This window comes from Verruconis gallopava (genome assembly GCF_000836295.1).
Source record: "Verruconis gallopava strain CBS 43764 unplaced genomic scaffold supercont1.26, whole genome shotgun sequence".
NCBI classification, from domain to species: domain Eukaryota; kingdom Fungi; phylum Ascomycota; class Dothideomycetes; order Venturiales; family Sympoventuriaceae; genus Verruconis; species Verruconis gallopava.
The window spans coordinates 173,550-193,932 of NW_015622162.1; the positions used below are offsets into that span (position 1 = coordinate 173,550).

The following is a 20,383-nucleotide window of genomic DNA, read 5'->3' on the forward strand; positions in this document are numbered from 1 at the left end:
AGCATCATTATTTCTCTTGCAGGTTGGCTATGGCTCGCTGTTGATGTATATGTCCCCCGCAAAAGACCCAGAAACGCCGTGCTTGCTTCGATCATGGGTATATGTTCGATGAAGTCAAAATTAAAGGTAGCCCAAAAGACAAGGAAGAGAAAGGAAGAATAAACGAGAGAGAAAAAAGTATGCGAATCTTGGGCTTCGGGCGAATCATAGCCAGAGAACCCACTTGATGGTCACACCCACGGCGCGCACCACACTCCAGACCATCTTGACTACTACGACCAGTAGCCATATCCACCACATGAAGAGCACGACCCCCCACTCCACGAGCCCAAAGCCCAATCGTCTCAACCATCTTAGTCGCCTCCGCCTTGCTCTCGCGAGCTTCTCCAGTTGATCTACCACCTGTCGAACTTGTAGCGTCCTCTGCCCAGTGACCTCAGAGCCAAAGCCTATGCACGAATCTCCCAGATTCTGCGCCGTCTTGATGCACTGATTCACCGCCTCCTTTATGTCTTCAAGGTCCCTCCTTAGTCTGTTTGCCGGTCCCTCCAGGAAGCGCTCCGCGTCCTCGTGGAGGGCGCTTGTCTCGGATTCTAGGTGTGTGGTGAGCAGTTTAGCGGCGAGCACGTGCTCCTCACTGCGTTTGACGATAGTGACTTCGGTGCTGCACGTCTCGGCTGCCTTGACTAGGAAGTCGGGCTGGGGGAGACGGGGCCGATCTGCACGGGCTGTAATCACCGAGGCCTTGATACCGGAGCACAAGAGCAGCGCCTTGACACGGGCGATCTCCGCTGCGTCGAACGTTGCTTCGGGAGGACCACGAGAATGTGAGCGTGGCTTGTCGCTGATACTCCATTGCCGCTTGTCCTTCATGCTTGGTCGCGCCGGCGGTCTCTCGTTGCTGTACTCCGCAAGGCCCGTTACCGGAAGATTGCCGCTGACTACTGTGCCTGGCACGTCGAGAATGGCCTCGAGACGCGAGCCAAGTCGGGAACGATTACGGTTGTGAGAGGCAAAGGCTTGCGCGTTGCGACGGTCCTCGCGCGAGGACTCGCTGGCCTTTGTGTTCACGCGACTGATATCCGCAAAGTTCGATGTGCTGCTGCTGATGCGAGTGAGGTCGAGCCCTGGAGGTGCGAGAGAATCGAACCTTGGAGAACGGTTATTTTGGAGTTCGCGTTGCTGTTTTGTTATATGATCAGAGCCACGTCGGTCCCTTCCGTCTAATTTTGCGGAGCGGAAGGATGGAAGCTTATCACTGTTGTACTTGGTTGACCAGCCCGTGGTAGATCGATGTGACAAAGTAGGCCTGTCTCTATTCGAGTTCAGCTCTGTATCCTCGGTGTCTGATTCATCCATGGACTCCGATTCGGAACTTTGCTCATGGAGTTTGCCGTCACCTTGAGGCATGTCACGCTTGCGACCACGGCCCGTCATCTTCGTGCTCTCACTCCTCACTATCTCTCCGATCCTCCCGCCCTTAAAGAATCTTCGGACTGCAGACTGAGGCTCCTTTGGCTCTTTCGGCTCCTTCGGCTCCTTGCCGTCGACGACCGTGAAGTCGTGCACACTAGTGTTGGTTTTGTGGCGAAGAAGTTTCTGGTGATCCACAGTAGTTGGCACCTCGAGACTGTCACGGGGATTTGAGGTGACTTCAGCGCTGGTCTGCCTAGAACTTTGATGACCGTCGTCTCTTCCCGCGCCCTTTTTACTCGACTTGTGATGTTCGGTTCGCATGAATGGGAGTAATGGCTTGCCTAACCTCCTTGGGGGTGACGCAGCACGACTGCCTGCTGGTGAAAAATCCATGCTGATGGACGGTGCTTCCGCGATTAGCGCAGGAGAGTTTGGAACAGTGGAGTAAAGATCCTCAAAAGACGACCGTGATTCATTGCCCACGCGACGTCTTCCTCTCAACGAATCGGGCGTTCGAACATCTCCCTTTCGGCCGCCGCCCTTTACGGCGCTTTCCGGTGGGATGTGATCGGAATCAGAGTATTTGTGTTCCACATCTGCAAGCTGAGGCTTTGTCCCGGCGTCACCCCATTTGTTTGGTGTGTCCGGCGAGACAAGATCTGACGTCTTTTCGGGGGTTTGTGCATTCAGAAGCTGATTCATATGCAGATCCAAAGACCCAATGTTGTCACCTGCAGATGTCAAGCGTGGCATAGGCTTGCGCTTGGGTGGACCACATGGCCCCTCGTCGGAGCTCGAGAGGCCGGAGGATGAGCTGCGTGATTTGCGTCTTGCCTTCTGCCAAACCTGCTTCAGTCGGCCTCTACTCTCGTCTCGTTTGTGGCCTCGCGTGTGCTGCCTGCGTCCGCGCATGCTGTCATTGTCTTCCTCGCTCACATTTTCTTGTCGCTCAAATGATCCATTCGAGGTGACGATCGAACCCTTCAAACTACGATGGCTACGGCGACTCTCGTAGCTTGCTCTTTGTTGAGAGAGTTCAGCAGTCGCCAGCGGGGGGAAGATCTTATTGCCAAGCCTATTCTCAATGAGACGTTTGTTGGAGTCCTGCTCCATCCAGTATGCATCTGCGAGATGTTCGGCCGGCGTGAAGAACCAATCGCTCCGTTGTCGCTTGGGAAGATTTGTGCTGTCGGTTCTCTGATGCCCAGCCACCGCCATGATGGAGCTACTGTCATCCGTAAGTAATGGAAGGTGTACCTTGTCGGTGCCACGATAGTCTGGCCGATGTGAAACATCTTCCACCTCGTCAATCCATTTCCTGACGGTGTCGATGTTTGAAAACCGCTCGACATCTGGATTCAGATAGATCCGACTTCGCATGCGCAGCTTGCGATTTCTGATCAGCTGCAAAGGATCGTAGGTGCGACCTAAGTCCGGCTTGGAATTGCCTGTCGCAGTGGGGCTTCGCGTGATCTCCACATTTGGCGTACCAGGCACGCTGTGCGTGGCCAGCTCATATTGTCCTGAAGTGCTAGACTCCGGACGCAAGGGAGGAAGATAGTCCAGCAAGCGCCTGTACTCCACCGACAGTTCTATGTACTGCCGTGCCTTTTCTACTCTTGCCAGTGTCGCCGGAGAGAACCTGTAGAATATGTCGGGCGACGCGTAGGAGCCTGAGGTCGGCTCGGGCGACATGAACGGCTGCACGACGGATTTGTGCCTTTTCGGCGTCCCCTTGCCTGAAGAAGGCGAGTTATTCCTGGAGCCTCGCTTTTGCTGGCGCAGAGCCTGGCCGAGGCTGCCAGAATGACCGGCGGTCTGAAAGCTGCCTTGCAGCACGCCGGGCGAAGGCATGGCCACGGAGGTGGCACGTCTGGCGGCGCCCGTCTGGTGTTGCAGCAGCTGGCCAGCACTCAGATGTCGCCTCCGGCCTTCGCTCAGGTTCAGCGCCATGCTCACAATCTGAGCAGGATCTATGGCCGCCGAATGCTGCTGACCGGCCACCGCCTCGTCCACGGTGGACGGGTACTCGCTGCTGGGCCTGGGCTGCGAGCTGCTGGCCAGGCTAGCTGGTCTGCTGTCTACCTCCGTGGAGGGCCTCGCCCTGCCCACGTCCGCATAGCTCGTGCGTGGGCTCACAACGACCTGGGCGAGCGGCGAGCTCCGCATCGACGTTCCGCTCGATCTGCCGGGCGAAGCCAAATGACTGGCAGCAGATGTGGCATTGGCAGGGAGTTTGTCCTTGCCCTTGGCATTGGAACCGCCGGCCTCACGGCTGCGATGACGTCTTACATCGCGCAGAGCGGAGGGCAGCAGGAAGCCGGCAGCGCGGTGTTTACGCTTCTCCACGCGGAGCCCATGTTCGAGATGCGAGTCAGGCGTTGTGTTTCCTGGATGCGGACTGGACGATGGCATTCGTCCACCTTGCGGGCCCCCAGGCGTGTCAGGACTGGATATGTTGGCAATTTGAGGGAGCGGATGATCGTGGCGCCCATCATCATGCACGACACTGGGCGTGTCATGGTGACGGGCATCGCCCTCACGACGTGTGGGGTGCGGCCGCGCATCCGAGTCGAGGCGAGTGTCTGGCGAGCGGCCGGAGGGCTCTGGGTTGGAGCGATTCGACGTCGTCATCGTGCAGTCGGCTCTCCGTGCTGGAGGGGGCGAGCGAGGGCGAGGGCGAGGGCGAGAGCGAGGGCGAGGAGCATGGCGCAGGCGGCGAGGTCCAAGCACGCATGGCCCATCCACGCCGACACAGTCGAGCTCAGCCGTGCGTGGGCCGGAGGAGGGCGAAAGGCAGGACGGGCTGTCGAGGACGGGGCGAGGGCGATGGACTGGCAGACGCGCTGGAGAGTCCCAAGATGGCTGGGCGTCGCCCGGAGCGACGATCACGCCGCAGCAGCGCGCATGTGCCAGCGCCGCTCTCTCTGGCTGTGGCCCACGGCGCCGCACGCCGGAGCGCGGCCCCTCTGCACGCGGCCAGCCGGTCGCTCCCCACATTTCCTCCACGCCTCAGCCGTCGCCGGCCTGCGATCTCTCGTTCGTCCACGTCCTGCTCAGTCCGCCCGCGCGCTCGTCGTGCACCCGTCGCCGTCTCCCACGCCGCCTGTCGCCGCGGCCCAGCGTCCTTGATCGTCGACAAGTACACGAGTGCCCGCGTGCTGTGCGCCACCCGACTCTTAGCATCTGCCCGCTATAGCCTCCCGCCGCCGTCCTTTGCTGTCCCCGCGCGGAAATGACCTTCGCTTCGAGCCGTCCGCCTTGCTCCACCCGTCTCTTACGCGAGCCTCACCTCCTGCTGCTCATGCGTGTCATCTGCTCGCCGTCCAGCCGTTGGGTGGCCGCTGTGCTGCCCTGTGCCCGGCGGCTTGCCTGGCGGTACCATCCATGTACCCTCGGCGCCTTCACCTCGGATGTCGCACAATCCTTTTGCCTGGATGTCCTCCAGCGTGTCGTGCGCGGCCATGAATGAATGCCGTGCTGCCACCGCGTCTGCCCTCTGGCTCCTTGTTCTCTGACCAAACAAGCGCTCGGCCCGGCCGTCTGGGCGACAGCGCCGTGCCCGAGCACCCGCTCCAGATCCCATCGCCGTGTCTTCTCGGCCTTCCCCCTTCCCCCTCGCCCCCAGCTCAGCGTGGCCTTGCTTGTCAGTCCGTTTGATTCATCGTCCTCCGCTGACGACATGTAGTTGCATTTCCGTCTGACCCCGCAAACATTCGACCGTGGAGCAGCTGGCCAGGGTGCAGCATAACTCTTATCTATTATGGCTTCGTCGTGCCCTTGCTCGAATGTACACTTACTCGTATACCTTCTCCCTTGTACCTTGCTCCCATAGTCGCGTGGCTCGATTCCTGATCTTCAGCTCCCGGAAGAGCGACATTTCATTGGCACTGGCACAAGGCGCGCGCTGTTTCTACAGGATCTGAAGTACAACAACATGCCTGGTTGTGGCAATACTGCCGAAGAGACAGCCTTGACGGGTGAACTGAGACTTTGAAGCAGCCTCCGGGTACGTACTGCCTCCGGCGATGGAGTGGATTTGAGATCGAGAGGAGCCCAGACTGGACCCTCCTCACCGAGCGCCTTAGAATGAAGCGGAGGCGTACTTAAATCACGGTGCTACACCGGTGTTTGGCCCCCTCACCAAACAAAAGCCTCCTTCCCCAAAGTTCAACCCCTTCAAGAGTCGTTGCATGCCAGTTCTTCCTCCTGATCGTTGCGTGGACAGAACAGTTCAAGCATCAACCACCCTGAACATCCACCATTGCACCCCCATGTGTAACGGCGGCCAATAAAGACCACAACCATCCAACAAGAACACCTACGGACAAGGCTTTCTAGAGCTTTAACAGCCCGAACCCGTGCTCGCCCTGGTCGAGCTCTTCACGCTGCAACACCCCAAGCTGCCCATGTCGAACCCCAAGGGCCAAGGCTCGACAACGCCAGTCGTCCATAACGACGGCGGACAGACCAACAACGACGAGCCCAGGTCCAGCGACGCTCAAACCAGCGGCTATCACACCTGATCTTATCTAACACCAGATCTTGTCTAGCACAGGATGCCACCCCGCGTGGGGAGCCCCTCCCCCTCCCCCTCCCCGAGTACCAAAGTGATCCCGAAACGGTGAGAGAACGACCACGCGAGACAAGGTGCAAGTAATGTCTAATTGCCGGCGTGCTGACGGTTAGGTCGAGTACCGGTGCGGTGGGAGCGACGTCACAATAGAGTTCATGTACACACATAGAGAGATCATGCATCTTTATATTTCAGCACAGCTTCCCAAACCAGCCCCCCAGTCTACGAGGATGCGAGGATGATTAGCCTCCACGATTTGCCGCCCATCCGCAGTCGAACCACATTTTGCCGCCCCTCATTCGTCGGTTTTCGCCTTTATCCTCTTTATTCTCTTTTCTTTTCTCCAAGCGCCACGTTGTGAAGCCTTTCATTGATCGGTGAAGTGTACAAGACTTTTGTTACCCTCTGCTTGGCTGTCTCAGACATACGTATGAGAAGTCGCTCTTGTCATATTCAGAGCCATGTTGCCTTGCACGAGTAACCGTTCTAGGCCATGACGAGAACTGCACCAATTTTTAATTAATTTTTTTTTCTTCGTTGTTGTTTGAGCTTGCAATGTCTATGTCCACGTTCCGATCAGCGCTCTTTTGCATGACGCCCTCCGGATGTATAGAGCCGGACGCGTGGATGCCCATCGACGCCATAGCCAGCTTTTGAAACGACACCCGAGCAGCATCCCCCTCTTCATGCTTCTCTACCCCGACATCTGCTTATCTTCGAGAATGATGGATCGAGATCTCGCACGGTCAGCCAGCCTTAGCGGCCCAAGGCTCGCGCGATGGGTGCCAAAGGACACGATCTTCCTTCGCCCTGCAGTACACAATGCTCGCAGCCGTTCAATGCTCAATGCGCTTCCGGCCGCTCCAGGCTGTCCTCAGGAGGATTTGCTCCGCTGCGATATCGTGTTCCCAAGTCCGCCTTCTGCTTAGGAACCGGAGCGCGCTTTGGAGATCAATTAAGTTCGACAGGCCAATCGCACGCTAGCCACTACGCGATTCCCGGCCGGTCCATCAGCCTCTTTCGCTTTAGGTCTGGCATGTCTGGCGTCAGCATCGACGGCACCGTTCAAAGCCAAAAAAAAAAGCAGAAAGGCCAACATGTCGTGTGAGAAGCCTTAATTTTGGCTCGCTCGAGTGTGCCTGGCACTCTGTCTCCGTCGGGCGACGCGCCGGGCGCAGTCGTTTTGAACGTGGCGCGTTTCGTGCTCTGTCACATGTCTTTTCTTGCTGTGCATTTTTCGAAAAGAGAAGAAGTAGCAAGACAGAAAGGGAGAGGGAGAAAGAGAGTGACAGAGAGAGAGCGAGAGAGAGACGGTCGGCAACGAGCACTTACGCACGAATGGCGCCATCTCCACGGCCCAGAATCACAAGATTCATGTCGACGTAGGCCTACGGAACGGGCTCTGGTGTGGTTCCCACCGCCAGTCGCGCCCTCAGGTCTATTCTACCTCCTCCCTCACCTTTGCTCGACTCCGTCTCTTCCCAAGTCCGCCGTTGCTCAACGGCCCCTTTTCGCGGCCTGGGACACGGTCTCACATGGCACAGCGCCCACGCACGGCATCTCAGACGCCCAGCCCCCACGGGGTACGCAGCAACGCGTCTTGCCGTCCTCCAGCTCGTTCATGTGCCTACCTGATCGACGCGGATGTGCCGCCAAAGCGGTTCACGCTGGATGCACGGGGGCGAATCGGCGATCTCTGCACTCGCAGCAGAGCCTGGTTCCGCGGTGAGAGAAGGTGCACGCGCGTGGTTGCGGGGTGTCCTTGTTACGAGGCCGCTCGAACGGCGACGGCGACGCTGGCCCACGTGGCCGTCGTGGCGTCGCAGGATCTTGTCCTCGTCAAGCTGCCGGCGCCCCCCTCCAAAATAAAAAAGAGAAACGGGCGCGCTCGCAGCGCCAGAACGTCGTCCCCGCAATCCGGCTGGCGGAAACGGGTCCGTGATCGCCCTCCAGGATGCTCGCATGTTCTTACAGCCACCGGCTGCCTGCCGCCACATCCTGCGCATATCGTCGGTAGACTCCTCGCGGCAGGTCGCTCTGCTGACAAGACGCCTTGTGTTCTGCCTTGGAGCGTGGCGCCGCGCCCGGCGTCGTTGCACTGGGATGCTCGGTGCGGCTCCACACCCGCGCTCAGTCCGGCGCTCGCGACGGCCACGCGCACACGATTGGCGCCGTGAACAAGAGTCATGGCGCAGACAGCGCTCCGGTGCCTTTGCTCGAGTCCAGATCCTGTGTGCTTGGAGTATCGGTCCTCTACGCTACGGTTTTGGTGTCTTGCGCTTGTCCCTGCTCGTCTGGCTAGGGCTATGTATGTTGTTCGTGAGAGAGGTTCAGGGTTGCGCTGCGCTTTTGTACGCTCCAGATCGTCCCTTCATGCACTGCGCCGTGGGATTCAATAACGGGACGCGGACGAGACGAGACTATATATTGAAGTCCCAGGTAAGACATTTAAGTTACCTCTAGTGCGGCAAGTATCGCATGCTGTGGTGTTTCCGGCGTGTCACTTAGCGTTATCCGGTCGCACAAATGATCGTTCTGCCTGTTGAACGCCTTAAGAAAAGGAAAGTGTTTTAACAGGATGAGGATACGCTGGGTGGTGGGCACGAAACAAGAGCGAAGGCGGAGTTGAGGGCAGGACAAAGGGAGCATTGTGGTCGACGCATGTTGGTTGTGGATGTACGCGATGAAGAAAATTTACCTATAAGACAGGGGTCTATGATATACAGAATTCTACCCACCGTTCTGCACTTCCGACAGACAGAAACCGGTCCCTCTTTTTATTTTCAAGTACTTGCTATGACCTCATTCCCGTATCCGACGCAGTAGCAAAAGACGTCTTGTGCAGAATGTCTAGTCTACAAGCAAGCTCCGCAGTCGTGCTTCCGTCGCGATGACCTGTGTCCGCTCATGTTAGCTGCTGACGTGTTGAGAAGTCCATCGAAGAGCACTCACATCAAGGGCCTGCTGCACTTCCAACACCTTTCTCGCGTCCGCTAGCCAGTCTTTGCTCAGCCGTCCTGCCCAGCCCTTCAACCCGTTCATTTCCCGTGCTGCTTCGTCCAAGTGTCCCTCCTCGAGCAGGACCTCCGTTCTCGCCAGCACGCTTTCCACGTCGTCGCCCACGGGCAATCCGCCTTTGCGGAACATCACTTTGCTCAGCAGTAGACTGGCTGCGTGGGACGCCACGCCCGCATTCTCGGGCAGCAAGCTTGCCTTTCGCACCTCTGCGGCCACCCGTCGGAAGCGGTCGATCAGCTGCGCAGTGGTTGGAATTCCCCTCTGATATGCCACGGGGTTGATGGATGCGATCGCGGCGTTGACAACGGGGTCGTCCTGCGCAACCTCCTTAAGGGCCGCAAGCTCCGAGATGAAGGGAGCAGGTTTGTCTGCGTTCTCCAGCTTGGCACGAACCGCCTCGACGGCGACGAGCAGGTGTTGGGTCTTCAGATTTTCGTCTACCACTGCGTTCCATTCGCCAGTCAGCTTCTCGAGATCGGCAACCTCGTCGCTGAGCTCGGAAATCTTGGCCAAGCGGCCGGCACGCTCAGCTTCGACCTGGTCACGCACTTGCTGCGCGAATTCCTTGCGCAGCCTGATGGCTTGCTCGAGCAGCGCATTCTTGAGTTTCTGCTCGTACACTTTTTGCGACTCCTCAGATGCGGCCTTGAGCTTGGCCTCGTAGGCCTCGCGCAGCTTGGCTTGTTCGGCCTCGAACTCTTCCTTCCAACGCAGCTCCTGATTCTGGATGGCCTCGTCTTGACGACGCAGCAGTTCCTTGGCCATGCTATCAAATTCAGTGTGCAGGGCGTTGATCTTGTCCTCAGCAGCCTTCTGCTCCGTGGCCTTCAAGATGCTCAGGTCAGAGATAACCTTTTTGAGGTTGTCCTTTGCGGTGTTGATGGTGGATTCGTACTTGGACTGGGCGTTGTCGGCGTTGATGACCGTGATGATGTCGTTGATGATCTTGACTACGTCCTGGACAACGGGTTCAGTCCCAAGCTCGATGTTGACATTGTCAATTGCAGGAATTGGCCCGGGTGGAGGCGGAGCCGAAGTCTCGACCATCTTTGGCTGAGGCGCTGGCTCCTTTGGCTCTTCCTTCGACGTCGCCTTAGCAGTCTCAGAGGGAGCTGTATCCTTGGGCAGTGGTTTATTCTCCCGCTGTTCCGGTTCCTTCTTCGGCACGGCAGGCTTCTGGGGATGGTTATCCTCCACCGCGCTCATGTGCCTTCCGGACGTGCCCAAGTCGCTCATTTGGGGCTCCTTGGCAACAGAGGCTGACACGCCTGAGCGGCTTCCAATCTTTACCTTTGGCTCACCCCTCACCTGCTGATGCAACTTTGATGAGCTCGTCTGTGCAAATCTCCGCTTGAATTCACGCTCCTCAAAATATGCCACAGCATCCTCACCAAAGGGCACATACTCGGTGAAGAAGTCGTGGAAGTCGTCGTTGACTAGCGATGCATACACGCCTCCTCCGTAGCCCAGCGCGGAGAGAATCACAAAATAGAGAAGCAGCCGTCGGAGGCGGCCGGTCTTCTTTGGCGGAGGGGGTGGTGGTGGCGCGACGGACGCAGAGCCTGTGCCGGTCGGCGGGAGCGGCGTGGATGCGGGGGGAGTCTTGTTGAGTGCCGCGCCTGTAACACTGACTTCCTCAGGAGATGGGGGAGGCTTTGGGATGTTCTCTGCTTCGATGACGGGTGGCTCGGCGGGCCTGGTCGTCTGGCTGATTGAAGAAGTGGGCACGCCGGCGGTAGTGTCTTGTTTGACTGGCGGATCAGCGTAGTATCGTTGCTGCTGCAGACACAGATGTCAGTCGCTGCCATCACAGCCTCAATGGCTACCGCACCGTCGTCATGCGAGCAATTTGCACGTCATGATATGGATGCGAGGGAGCGTAGAACGAACCTGCAGCATGAGCCATTGGCGTTGACTGCGCGCAGCCAGAGCCCCGGTGAGGGCTCTACTACGGATTGAGGCGCGCAGCATCCCGCTCCTCGCCCGATGAAGTGTTGCGTCGGGATCGCAATGGATGAAGTGGTTTGGAGGCGAAAAAGTTGCGTCGATGGCAGGTTGGCAGCTCGAGCACGCAGCTTGGCTGGTCTGTCGGCGCTGCGCCCGGGAAAGCCCGCGCTTTCGCCCATTAAGGCACTGTGCGCAACACCAGAGAATGCGTCGTCTTGATGGCAATGCCCGCAACGATAGAACCGTGACTTTCCTGGAAACTCGAAGGCCTGTGATAAGCCTCTACTGGCCCTTCATTCATGCCTCGCGGGCAAGGAACCTGCGCGACGACGAAGCGTTGTGGCTGCCCCGCCTTCTCTCATCTGCCCGGCGTCTGACCAGCAGAAGTGCTATCGCTTCTCCTTCTCTTCTGTAGCACTCACTGTCTTCGCCAGCATAGGTCTGGTGCTTCTCAGTGTTGTCTTTATTATGTCTTGTTCACACGACGGGCATTGGCTCCAGCATGCCGGTCTCGACTACACGTCGGCCTCACGCCAAATCCCGCCTTGGTTGTGCGCAATGTAAAGCGCGAAGGGTAAAGGTACAAGTGCTGCATCCATTACAATGTCTAGACAATATATGTAGTAACGTGCCCTAGTGTGATCAAGCAGCTCCCGCGTGCTCCGCGTGCGTGCGTCGTAAGCAGGTCTGCTCGCTCACCGAAGTCCATCTGCACATCGCCCGGTCCAACGGCAATACTGTCGAAACAACGCCCTCTCAGTCCAGTCTGGGCTCTCCTAGGAACAGATCTTACTCAAGCTCAGCCATCCAGTCCTGCCCGACTTTGTTCTCAAGCATCGATCTGGAACTGACGCATTTCTACGCGACACAAACATGTAGCACGCTCATGTTGCGTCCCCAAGCAGCGGCTCTTTGGAAGGACGATCTCTTCGACATGGCCCTCGAACACCCAGCCTTCCTTGACGCGCTACTTGCGACAGCCGCGATGCACAAGCTCGTCTTGGGTGTCTGCTCTGCGAAACATGATGCCTACACAGAGTTCGTCAAGCGCAAAGGCTCCCAGCTGATCCCCTACTTGCTATCCATGCTGGAATCGCCCTCAGAAGAGAATTGTGTGTTGCTATTCGCCAGCTCTATTCTTCTAACCATATGGGCCTTTGCCTCCGTCCATTTGCCCTTGGATGCAAACCTTTTCGCCGCCTCGAGCTTCCCTGGCAGCGATGCGTCCTCATGCCAGAACGCGGAGCGCCAGCTGAGCGGCAGACGGACGCCCAAACTAGATGACCTTCTCACTGCAATAAACATCTCCTCGGGGACCCGTGTAGTAGCTAAGGATATGGCGTATGCAGTCAAGAAGCGCGGTTTCGCCGCTTTGGTCGCCTCGCCAGACTACAACATCCTTCCTCCCGTTCCTGCGGACATACACACCGCTCTTGACTGCCTTTCAGTGCATTGGAAAGCCACAGTATCATCGTTCCAACGTGCTGAAATCTACCAGCTCCAGACGGACCGTCTTCACGAGATCTTTCGGGTCGCACAGTGTCCTGAATGGCACGACATGATATTTGGCTTCGCTGCCCGGTTTACGAAGGACATGATATGCTTGCTCGAGCAAAAAGACCCATGTGCTCTTGTCATAGTGGCGTATTGGACGGCCTTGTTGAGAGGCGTGGAGGGAGTATGCTGGTGGCTTAAGGCATGGTCCAAAGAGCTTTACACGGAAATCAAAAGCATGCTGGATGTGGAATGGAGAGCCCATCTGGAGGTGCTCAGCATATATTTCACGTGAAAAAAAACCAGTCTCAATTTCGGATCCGTTTTCCGTCCAGTTCAATCCTGTGCTCAACAACGTAGACGCCGAGACAAGTGGAGGCGGCGTATGTCACGAATCATCGAGCATTGCGAAGCATTTCATTGCACCTGGACAGAAGTTCAAAACGCACGAGCGGTCCATTCTCGCACGGCTCCTCTGTCTCCACTGCTGGGTCTATTAGCACCTCATTGTCGTCGGCATCCATCGACCTCCGGGGGCTTTTGACGTCCAATCTAGTATGTCGGTGCTTTGTTAAGCCACGAGCCGAGCGTGCTCTCAATTTCTCTCCTCGCTCTTCTAGCCTGATGGAGTCTGCTCGTGTTCGTACAACTAACCACATTAGGCTAAACTGGGCTCAGCCTTGCTCAGATTCCCAATCAGACGACGCAAGGTTTGGATGGAGTGAAGGCGAGAAGACTATGGCTAAGAGCATTTCTAGCTTGGACGCTGAGATGGTAGGGATATATAAGCAGGCTGCGAATATGCGCGTTGTAAGCTTCCTGCCCAAGAACAATCTGCTTCGCGTCCGCTTTCCACAGTTCCTTGCTTGCCAAATCCAATCTCTTGAAGCCATGCGTGACGAGTACAGCTCCTGCACTCAGGTCTCACCGTCGTGTCCCGTCTCGGCGACGACGTACGGGTATTACCCAAATCTGGGCGCCAATGCCTTCTTCCTCGCTCTCTTCACTCTCCTCTTCATCCTTCACATACCGCTCACGATTCACTACCGTCTATGGACCTACTCCTTCGCTGTTGCCTCCAGCTGCTTTCTTGAGCTACTTGGGTACGCTGGCCGTCTGATGATGCACTCCAACCCATGGTCTGAGAACGGCTTCCGCATCCAGATCATCTGCCTGGTCTTCGGACCGTCCTTCCTCGCCGCGGGAATCTACCTCACGCTGAAGCACCTCATCTTGCACTTTGGCGCTGAATTCTCGCGCCTGAAGCCCAGATTGTACACCTGGGTCTTTATCGGTTGCGACGTCTTCTCTATCATCACACAGAGCGGCGGTGGAGGCGTGGCCGTTGCTGGGAAAAGCAAACCACACCTCGCCACCATCGGCAACGACATTATAGTTGCAGGGATCTCGTTCCAAGTCGTCACGATGGGCGTGTGTGGGCTTTTTGCAATAGACTATGCGTTTCGCCTGTGGAAGAGCAAGAAGGCCAGCGGCTTCGCTTTCAGAGTGCGGCTCAGTCGACCTCATGTCTTCTGCATCACGTCGGCGCTCGCGTACGTCTTCGTGCTGATCCGTTGCATATATCGCGTTCCCGAGATGGCAGGCGGCTGGGGAAACAAGCTTATGCGGCGTGAGACCGAGTTTTTGGTCTTGGACGGCCTGTAAGTTCAGCCCTTGCTTCAAAGTTGAATTTGTCTCGGGCTCAATGGCGCTGATCACTTCTCAGTATGATTGCATTCGCGTCGATTCTTCTAACAGTCAGTCACCCCGGCTTCATGTTTCCTGGAATCATGGGCTCGGAGAAGGAATCACATCGCCTCGTCAGCCTCCACAGCGCACATCAAGAGGAGGAGAACGAATCAGCATATTGGAGGAGACGGCAAAGAGAAAAGAATAGCTTGCTGTAGACACACGATTCAGTAGGAGGTAGTTGCGCAATTTCCCAGACCTTGACAGGAGTTTGGCTTGGATCCCAAGTTTCATTAGATCTGGATTAGACCAGTTAACATATCAGAGAATTTCCAACTGATCAAGTAGATATTAGAGCGTGCAAAATGTGTTCCCAAACAGAAGATCCGGTGTGGATTCACCACGGATGTGAGGTTCATGTTCTGTCTGCCGATCCTGCCATATCATCTCGTCTGTCGCAAGACTCGTCTTCACTTACTTTTACTTCAGGTGAGAGTTTTTCGAGTGCATTTACCGCTCAAGGCAGGCCTACTTTCTCACCTTCACTTCACTTCCGTGCTACAGAAGCATGCCAAAATAGAACGAGATTATTCCTGACAGCCAGCTTGGCAAAGCAAATGGAACACACGGCTGACCGCCAGTATACAAAGGTACGGAGTGGATGACAGCTTTGGGATCACAAATATGAACTTCAAGGCATTTGCGTTCTTGAAATACCTGTTTAGCTTGCAGTATGAACAACCAGGGGCGTTTTAAATAAATAGATAACCTTTTTTTCATATCGTACAAGGGCGTAAAATCAAACCGCAGCCGAACCTGGACTAACAGAAGAACTTGTAAACCTTCTTCCACGTGGGCCACATTGCTTTCTCAGCTCGCTCCTGTTCGAGTATTTCCGCGAGATTCAACTCTCTTCGTCCAGAGGTAACGTCAATGTCGTCGAGTCGTTTGAACTTGGTCTTGAACCAGATCTTGTAACCGATGAAAAAGAACAAAACAATGGGCGCCGCCAAGTACGCCATGAACCAGTTCTTCACGCGCTCGCTCGCCGTCATTTCCGCGTATCCGACGGGAGCGAAGCCCGTCCAGAAGGTTGCGACGAGGATCAAGACGTTGAATATTAGGCCGATCCAAGATCCGATAACACCAGGTTGGCTTCGGAAGGCAAGATCGTCGAGAGAGTATCCATGGTGCTTCCAAGCCTGCATAAATGTCAATTTCATCTTCTTTCGCATCATGGGTCGTTAGTAACATACTTGTCGGAAGCGAATATGGCATGCGCAGATAGAGGCCCACGTGAGGATCGAACTCAGACCCGAGATAGCTATGTGTGAATATTAGTTAAGAAATCAAAAAAAAAAAAAAAAAATTACTGGCAGCATCGACGAGAAGGATAAGAATTTCATGTAGCAGCAGGTTAACTTGCCACTTACCCAGCATCCAGTTGAACGCCTCAGTTCTGGTCTTGCTTCCAGCACCCGCCAAAAAGCAGAGCAGACCGATGACTGAGGCAAAGATTATCGAAACGAGGGGCCGACCTGTTTTGTCAATGTAGCCAAATATCTTCGGCGCCTGCTTGCGATCCGCCAGGGCAGCAAGGGTACGAGATGAGCCGTAAACAGAGGAGTTTCCAACGGAAAGAACAGCGATAAGGATAACAGCATTCATGATTGATGGGACGACAGTGATACCGGCGTTCTTCACCGCGATAACGAAAGGAGAGGCGTTGGCGTCTGTGCTGCTGCTTCCATTCAGCAGCTCAGGATCGGTATATGGAACTATGCAGCCGATAATGGTCAAACTGACCATGTAGAAAAGGCAGATTCGCCAGAAGACCTGCTTGACGGCAGTCGGAAGCGTGGCCCGGGGATTTGCGGTCTCTGCGGCGGTCAAACCGACCAGCTCCGTGCCACCGAATGACTATTGCGATCTAGTTAGCTGTTTGTAGAACGTGGCGATCGAAGAAGAGAAGCCTACAAAAGCGGCAGTAACAAAGACTGAGCACAGCCCTTTGAAACCGTGATTGAACGCCCCGGGATCATACCAGTAGTGAGTTCCCAGATATCCTTGAGGAGAGCCTGGAACACCACCTGCCGCAATTATGATTCCGAGAATGCAGAAGCCGATGACAGCGATCACTTTGACAATGGAGAACACAAACTCGGCCTCTCCATAACCTTTGACGCCGAAGAAGTTGATGAGCACAATGGCAACCCAAAAGATGATCACGAAGGCTGCTGGGTTGACATCCTTTGCACCAGGCCAGAATGACAACGTGATGCTCGCAGCGGTAATTTCAAGAGGCAGTGTTACCAGCCAGTTCAAAGCATAGTTCCAACCCCTAAGGACGATCAGTGCTAGAACTCGAAGCTTCCGTGCAGAGCCTTACATGGCAAAGCCCCAAGCGGGATCAATGAAGCGCGAGCTGTACACAGAGAAAGCCCCCGCAATGGGGAATGCCACGGCCAGCTCACCCAGAGCATGGACCGTGCAATATAACATGATTCCAATGAGACCATATGCAAGGACGAGGGAGGCTGGGCCTCCATTTGCAAGGGCACTCCCGGAGCCGACAAAGAGACCTGTTCTAAGCATAAGTCAAAAAATATCTAACGACAGCGCCCGTTTTCCTACCTGTGCCGATGCTGCCGCCAATTGCAATCATCTGCAGGTGCCTCGCCTTGAGCTTCATGGCAAGAGCAGGTTCAGCCGGAGGCTGGTCGGGCAGTGGACGTCCTTCATTATCCGTGGCTTCAGTGACCATGCGGGCATTCTTGTTGCGCTTGAAGCTGGCAGGCTTGAACGCACTGAAAAACCCATCGTGATATGCCGTGACGCTTCCGCGTCGTACATTCTCCTTGTCGTAGTCGCTGTATTCCGGCAAATCAGCGCCCTTCTCTGGGTCAGAGGAGTACCCAGAGCTGCCCGACTTCCCCGTTTCGTTGATCATTTTGTTTTGGCCACACTCTCACTGAAAGTCACGAGAAATGGTTGAGTTGGAGCGCAGGAAGAGGTTCTCGTCAAAGACGGAAAGTGTGCACGAGACCATATTTCAGATCAATGCAGTCGGAGCACAGCACTTTAAGTATCTAAGCATTCAAAACACACGTTCCATCCTAACTCTCAATCTTGAGCCATTGGCGTCTCAAGATGGACTCCCCCGGGTCTGTTATCTCTATATTAGTGTATTGCGTGTGTTATGACATCTCTCCGGGAATGCACGGCCACGCGGGTTTGAACGCGGAGCGCTCCTCGGATGCGAATTACGCTGTCTGTTGCCGGAGGACGGATGATGGGATAAGCTTGTACAAGAGCGTCCAAGCTTCGAAGGGTCATCGACCGGAGTTTGAAGGGTTTCCAATCAGCAGCAGCCGTTTCTTGTCAATCTGACGATCGGCGTATGCTTTGTGGAGACATGTACGAAAAGTGTGTTGCGGTTTGAAGACTGCGTGCGCACTGACTGTCTGACGAGGTTGCATCGCAGGCCGATGGTGAAGCAAATAACCACCCGGAGTCCTATGGGGATTTGAATCCACATCTGCAGTGCTGATTTTTGGCATCGGGTGGACAGGATCTCATCACAAATATTGAAGGCGCTGCAAATGCGCTTCCTCCCGTGGTCGACACTGTGCCATGACATCACCGTGGCATCCACAAGCTTCAAGAGTTAAGCTCGCGAGGATAGAAAGCAGAAGACGCTGCTTGCTCCTCAGAACCCAAACGGCAGGAGTTCGGACGGTGGTCCAAAGGATTCGTCCCCTTGGAGCAAGTCCTGTTACGTATTAAACACGAGCAAAGAGCAGCGGCGGGCCTTTACAGAGCACGTAAAAGATATTAACAAGAGAAAGAATGACGCAACACGCCCGGTGGAGTGCCCGGACCGCACAGGCAAAATTTGCATGAAGTCTCTTTTAGGCGTACAGTGCTCGGGCTCAATTGGGCATGCTCTGTTGCTGGATGCCTTGTATACGCACGACAAGTCTTCCCTGCGCATCCCACGCCGAGCTTTTCTTGGTTCCACAAGGCTGGCCAAAGGCAGTTGATCGTTACTTAACGAGGGACTCCTTTTGATCGACATTGTTTCGTTTAGAGCGCCCCGTCGCGACCTTCTTTTTTGGCTTAGATTTGGAAAACTCTTACGCCGCTGTGATCTGCTTGGTGGTGAACCTAAGTTACAGTTCAGTTAGCTCTCTCGTTCCTGGGGATTTAATTGGTTGGAATTTCATGCTTCCGTCTCTTCGGGAAAGGGGCATAATTGTCTCACAGTCTATAGGCCACGGGTGTTCAGCGACAATTGTATCTCCCCAACACAGGCAGTTTCGGCAAATGTTAGACCAAGAACCTCTCGATGCTGGACGCGATCGCATTTAGATGCTGAAATACCACAGAGAACGGACATCTACAGCACAGCAGATCGATCTGCTGTGAATGGTTGACATGATACAATTTGCAAATTCGCGTATGCATGGCATCTACTAAAGGAAAGACAAAAAGAACCCTAATATGGGCTGTATTTGTTCTTAAGGATAGGATGTTCAGCTCCTGGTGTCTGGGAATGTCAGGTTCCAGAACGATGAGCATATTGTGACCGGACAGTCTGCGTAGCTCGGCAGCTTCATGTCAACGCATCCGGTTCTGATCATGACATGATGCATGCTTAATATTTTATGCAAACAAGATCGATTTCAAGCCTGAAGTGCAGAGCCCACGCTACACGCAGAAGACGGCAAAAAAGTCAAGGCAACAAGGCTGTCAAATTCTTCTGTGCCTCAGGAACACTTCCTCGTGAAAGAACATCTTACGTCCTTCAATCCATTTGTCCGTGGATGTATGCAATATAAAATTAAAAACAAATCTTAAAAACGGCTTATGTCTTCTTTTGGAGATAGTCGTGGACAATCACCGTCAGATCCGACGGATGCTGTGGATGAGAATGATGTGACAACACTCTCGAGAAATTCCAAGGAGATCACGTCGTCAGAGTATCACACTGACTCGCCCGGAGCGGTCACAGACGGCGAAAGTTGGGACGAAAGTTCGCAAGTTTTCAAACTATCTAAAAAGGAGTATCAAAAGTATCGACGATGGTATTATCATGATCTCAATCTCGTTAATGCTGTTGAAACCGCCGCGTCGAAGGACCTAGCCCATAATTTGCTTGGATTTGCTTTGGAAAAGAAAGCACGTTTGCTGCAAAACGAGAATGCAAATAGGCAACCTTGGACGTCCAAGTTACGTGGGGTCGATCGAGAAGATGGTCCATGGTTGAAGACTCTACGGGTGGCCAACGACTGGGTGGCTTGGCCACTTCCTCTGGACGAATTCCCTCAACGAGGATTGATCTTGTCGGATCCAAGGCCAGAAGCATTTTTACGGCCTAGAAAAAGAAGGAGGAAGATTGTGTCTCCAATAACGGAGCTTGAGGACGCTCTTTGTAGCGTTGCTATGGAACATGCGCGGAGTCAATTTGCTCAGTACAGTTCCGTCGACCCGGCATCGCGATCGGACCATGCAGAGCAGGAGCAGGACACGCAGATCCCAAACCTCGCCGACTTCGAATTCTCGATCGACGACGATCACTCGGCTTCGGTGTTGAAGCCCGTGATCCAACGAACCATTCGTTTGATGGACAAGCTTTTCGCTGGTCTCCAGACATCCCAGGTCGCACAGCGCTCCGGTGGATCCATAAACAGCAAGCCGTCCGGGAGTACACAACAAACCTCAGGCGTGGAAAACCTCAGAGACTGGAGCGACGTTCTAGCAATGGCCGCAGTCGTCGGTTGGGATGCCAATGTGCTCACCCGGACTATTGAACGATGTTCGAAAATGTTCGGCGAGACGATGTCTACTTTGCCCCTCAGCAGCCTCGAAGAACTCTCTAGTCGGACCGAATGCATTCCATACAGAGGAGAGACACTTTGGAATGATCCATCTGTTCAACTTCACGATTTAGGCGGAGCAGAGCCTTTGCAGAAGAAGTCAACAGTGTCCTACGAAATGTGAGTGTGTGACGCCAGAGCCGCAAAGGCGAACTCAGAAAGGGTCGTATCGTACTTGCAACATTTCGCTAAACACAGTGATACCCAATTTATATAGAACTGGCTAGAAATAAATGGAAAATTTTATTATGGATGGCTTCGTGATAACCACTTGAACCCTTGCCCAGTGCCCACTCACGATGGCTGACGATGCTTAAGTTAAGCATGCTGCTCACGTGAGCTTGCGCCACAGTCTGCATCCATT

The 20,383-nt window shown here is 54.9% G+C and overlaps 7 protein-coding genes across 7 annotated transcripts; 3 read left to right on the plus strand and 4 right to left on the minus strand.

Annotated features, from left to right (window-relative positions):
• Positions 1-204: 204 nt before the first annotated feature.
• PV09_07014 (uncharacterized protein) lies at positions 205-4,050 on the minus strand (the record flags this gene model as incomplete). The annotated part of the gene is made up of 1 exon (XM_016360728.1): positions 205-4,050. One exon carries the CDS (start codon positions 4,048-4,050, stop codon positions 205-207), a length of 3,846 nt encoding a protein of 1,281 aa, XP_016211405.1.
• Positions 4,051-4,180: 130 nt separating this feature from the next.
• Positions 4,181-4,882, minus strand: PV09_07015 (uncharacterized protein; the record flags this gene model as incomplete). Its single annotated transcript, XM_016360729.1, has 2 exons — positions 4,181-4,577; positions 4,698-4,882. 2 exons carry the CDS (start codon positions 4,880-4,882, stop codon positions 4,181-4,183), a joined length of 582 nt encoding a protein of 193 aa, XP_016211406.1.
• A 3,758-nt stretch (positions 4,883-8,640) lies between these two features.
• On the minus strand, positions 8,641-11,068 carry PV09_07016 (uncharacterized protein). The gene is made up of 3 exons (XM_016360730.1): positions 10,901-11,068; positions 8,945-10,789; positions 8,641-8,887 (listed from the first exon to the last, which is right to left on the minus strand). Exons 1-3 carry the CDS (start codon positions 10,979-10,981, stop codon positions 8,843-8,845), a joined length of 1,971 nt encoding a protein of 656 aa, XP_016211407.1. The 5' UTR covers positions 10,982-11,068; the 3' UTR covers positions 8,641-8,842.
• Positions 11,069-11,459: 391 nt separating this feature from the next.
• On the plus strand, positions 11,460-12,746 carry PV09_07017 (uncharacterized protein; the record flags this gene model as incomplete). Its single annotated transcript, XM_016360731.1, has 2 exons — positions 11,460-11,537; positions 11,595-12,746. 2 exons carry the CDS (start codon positions 11,460-11,462, stop codon positions 12,744-12,746), a joined length of 1,230 nt encoding a protein of 409 aa, XP_016211408.1.
• A 443-nt stretch (positions 12,747-13,189) lies between these two features.
• On the plus strand, positions 13,190-14,491 carry PV09_07018 (uncharacterized protein; the record flags this gene model as incomplete). The annotated part of the gene is made up of 2 exons (XM_016360732.1): positions 13,190-14,112; positions 14,178-14,491. 2 exons carry the CDS (start codon positions 13,190-13,192, stop codon positions 14,356-14,358), a joined length of 1,104 nt encoding a protein of 367 aa, XP_016211409.1. The 3' UTR covers positions 14,359-14,491.
• Positions 14,492-14,945: 454 nt separating this feature from the next.
• On the minus strand, positions 14,946-17,702 carry PV09_07019 (uncharacterized protein). The gene is made up of 6 exons (XM_016360733.1): positions 16,775-17,702; positions 16,530-16,722; positions 16,118-16,481; positions 15,574-16,060; positions 15,397-15,464; positions 14,946-15,342 (listed from the first exon to the last, which is right to left on the minus strand). The coding sequence occupies exons 1-6, from the start codon at positions 17,088-17,090 to the stop codon at positions 14,962-14,964; spliced, it is 1,809 nt and encodes a 602-aa protein (XP_016211410.1). The 5' UTR covers positions 17,091-17,702; the 3' UTR covers positions 14,946-14,961.
• Positions 17,703-18,935: 1,233 nt separating this feature from the next.
• Positions 18,936-20,268, plus strand: PV09_07020 (uncharacterized protein). The gene has a single exon (XM_016360734.1). It carries the CDS (start codon positions 19,010-19,012, stop codon positions 20,141-20,143), a length of 1,134 nt encoding a protein of 377 aa, XP_016211411.1. The 5' UTR covers positions 18,936-19,009; the 3' UTR covers positions 20,144-20,268.
• The last annotated feature ends 115 nt before the right edge of the window (positions 20,269-20,383 follow it).

Bases quoted from the DNA above. Each gene is read 5' to 3' on its own strand.
- PV09_07019 (XM_016360733.1), bottom strand. From the start codon at position 17,090: ATGATCAACGAAACGGGGAAGTCGGGCAGCTCTGGGTACTCCTCTGAC. The intron at 16,482-16,529 runs GTAAGGCTCTGC...GATCGTCCTTAG, and splicing joins CCCGCTTGGGGCTTTGCCAT to GGGTTGGAACTATGCTTTGA. The intron at 15,465-15,573 runs GTAAGTGGCAAG...ATTCACACATAG, and splicing joins GGCGTTCAACTGGATGCTGG to CTATCTCGGGTCTGAGTTCG.
- PV09_07016 (XM_016360730.1), bottom strand. From the start codon at position 10,981: ATGCTGCGCGCCTCAATCCGTAGTAGAGCCCTCACCGGGGCTCTGGCT. The intron at 10,790-10,900 runs GTTCGTTCTACG...CTGTGTCTGCAG, and splicing joins GCCAATGGCTCATGCTGCAG to CAGCAACGATACTACGCTGA. The intron at 8,888-8,944 runs GTGAGTGCTCTT...GAGCGGACACAG, and splicing joins AAGTGCAGCAGGCCCTTGAT to GTCATCGCGACGGAAGCACG.
- PV09_07020 (XM_016360734.1), top strand. From the start codon at position 19,010: ATGTCTTCTTTTGGAGATAGTCGTGGACAATCACCGTCAGATCCGACG.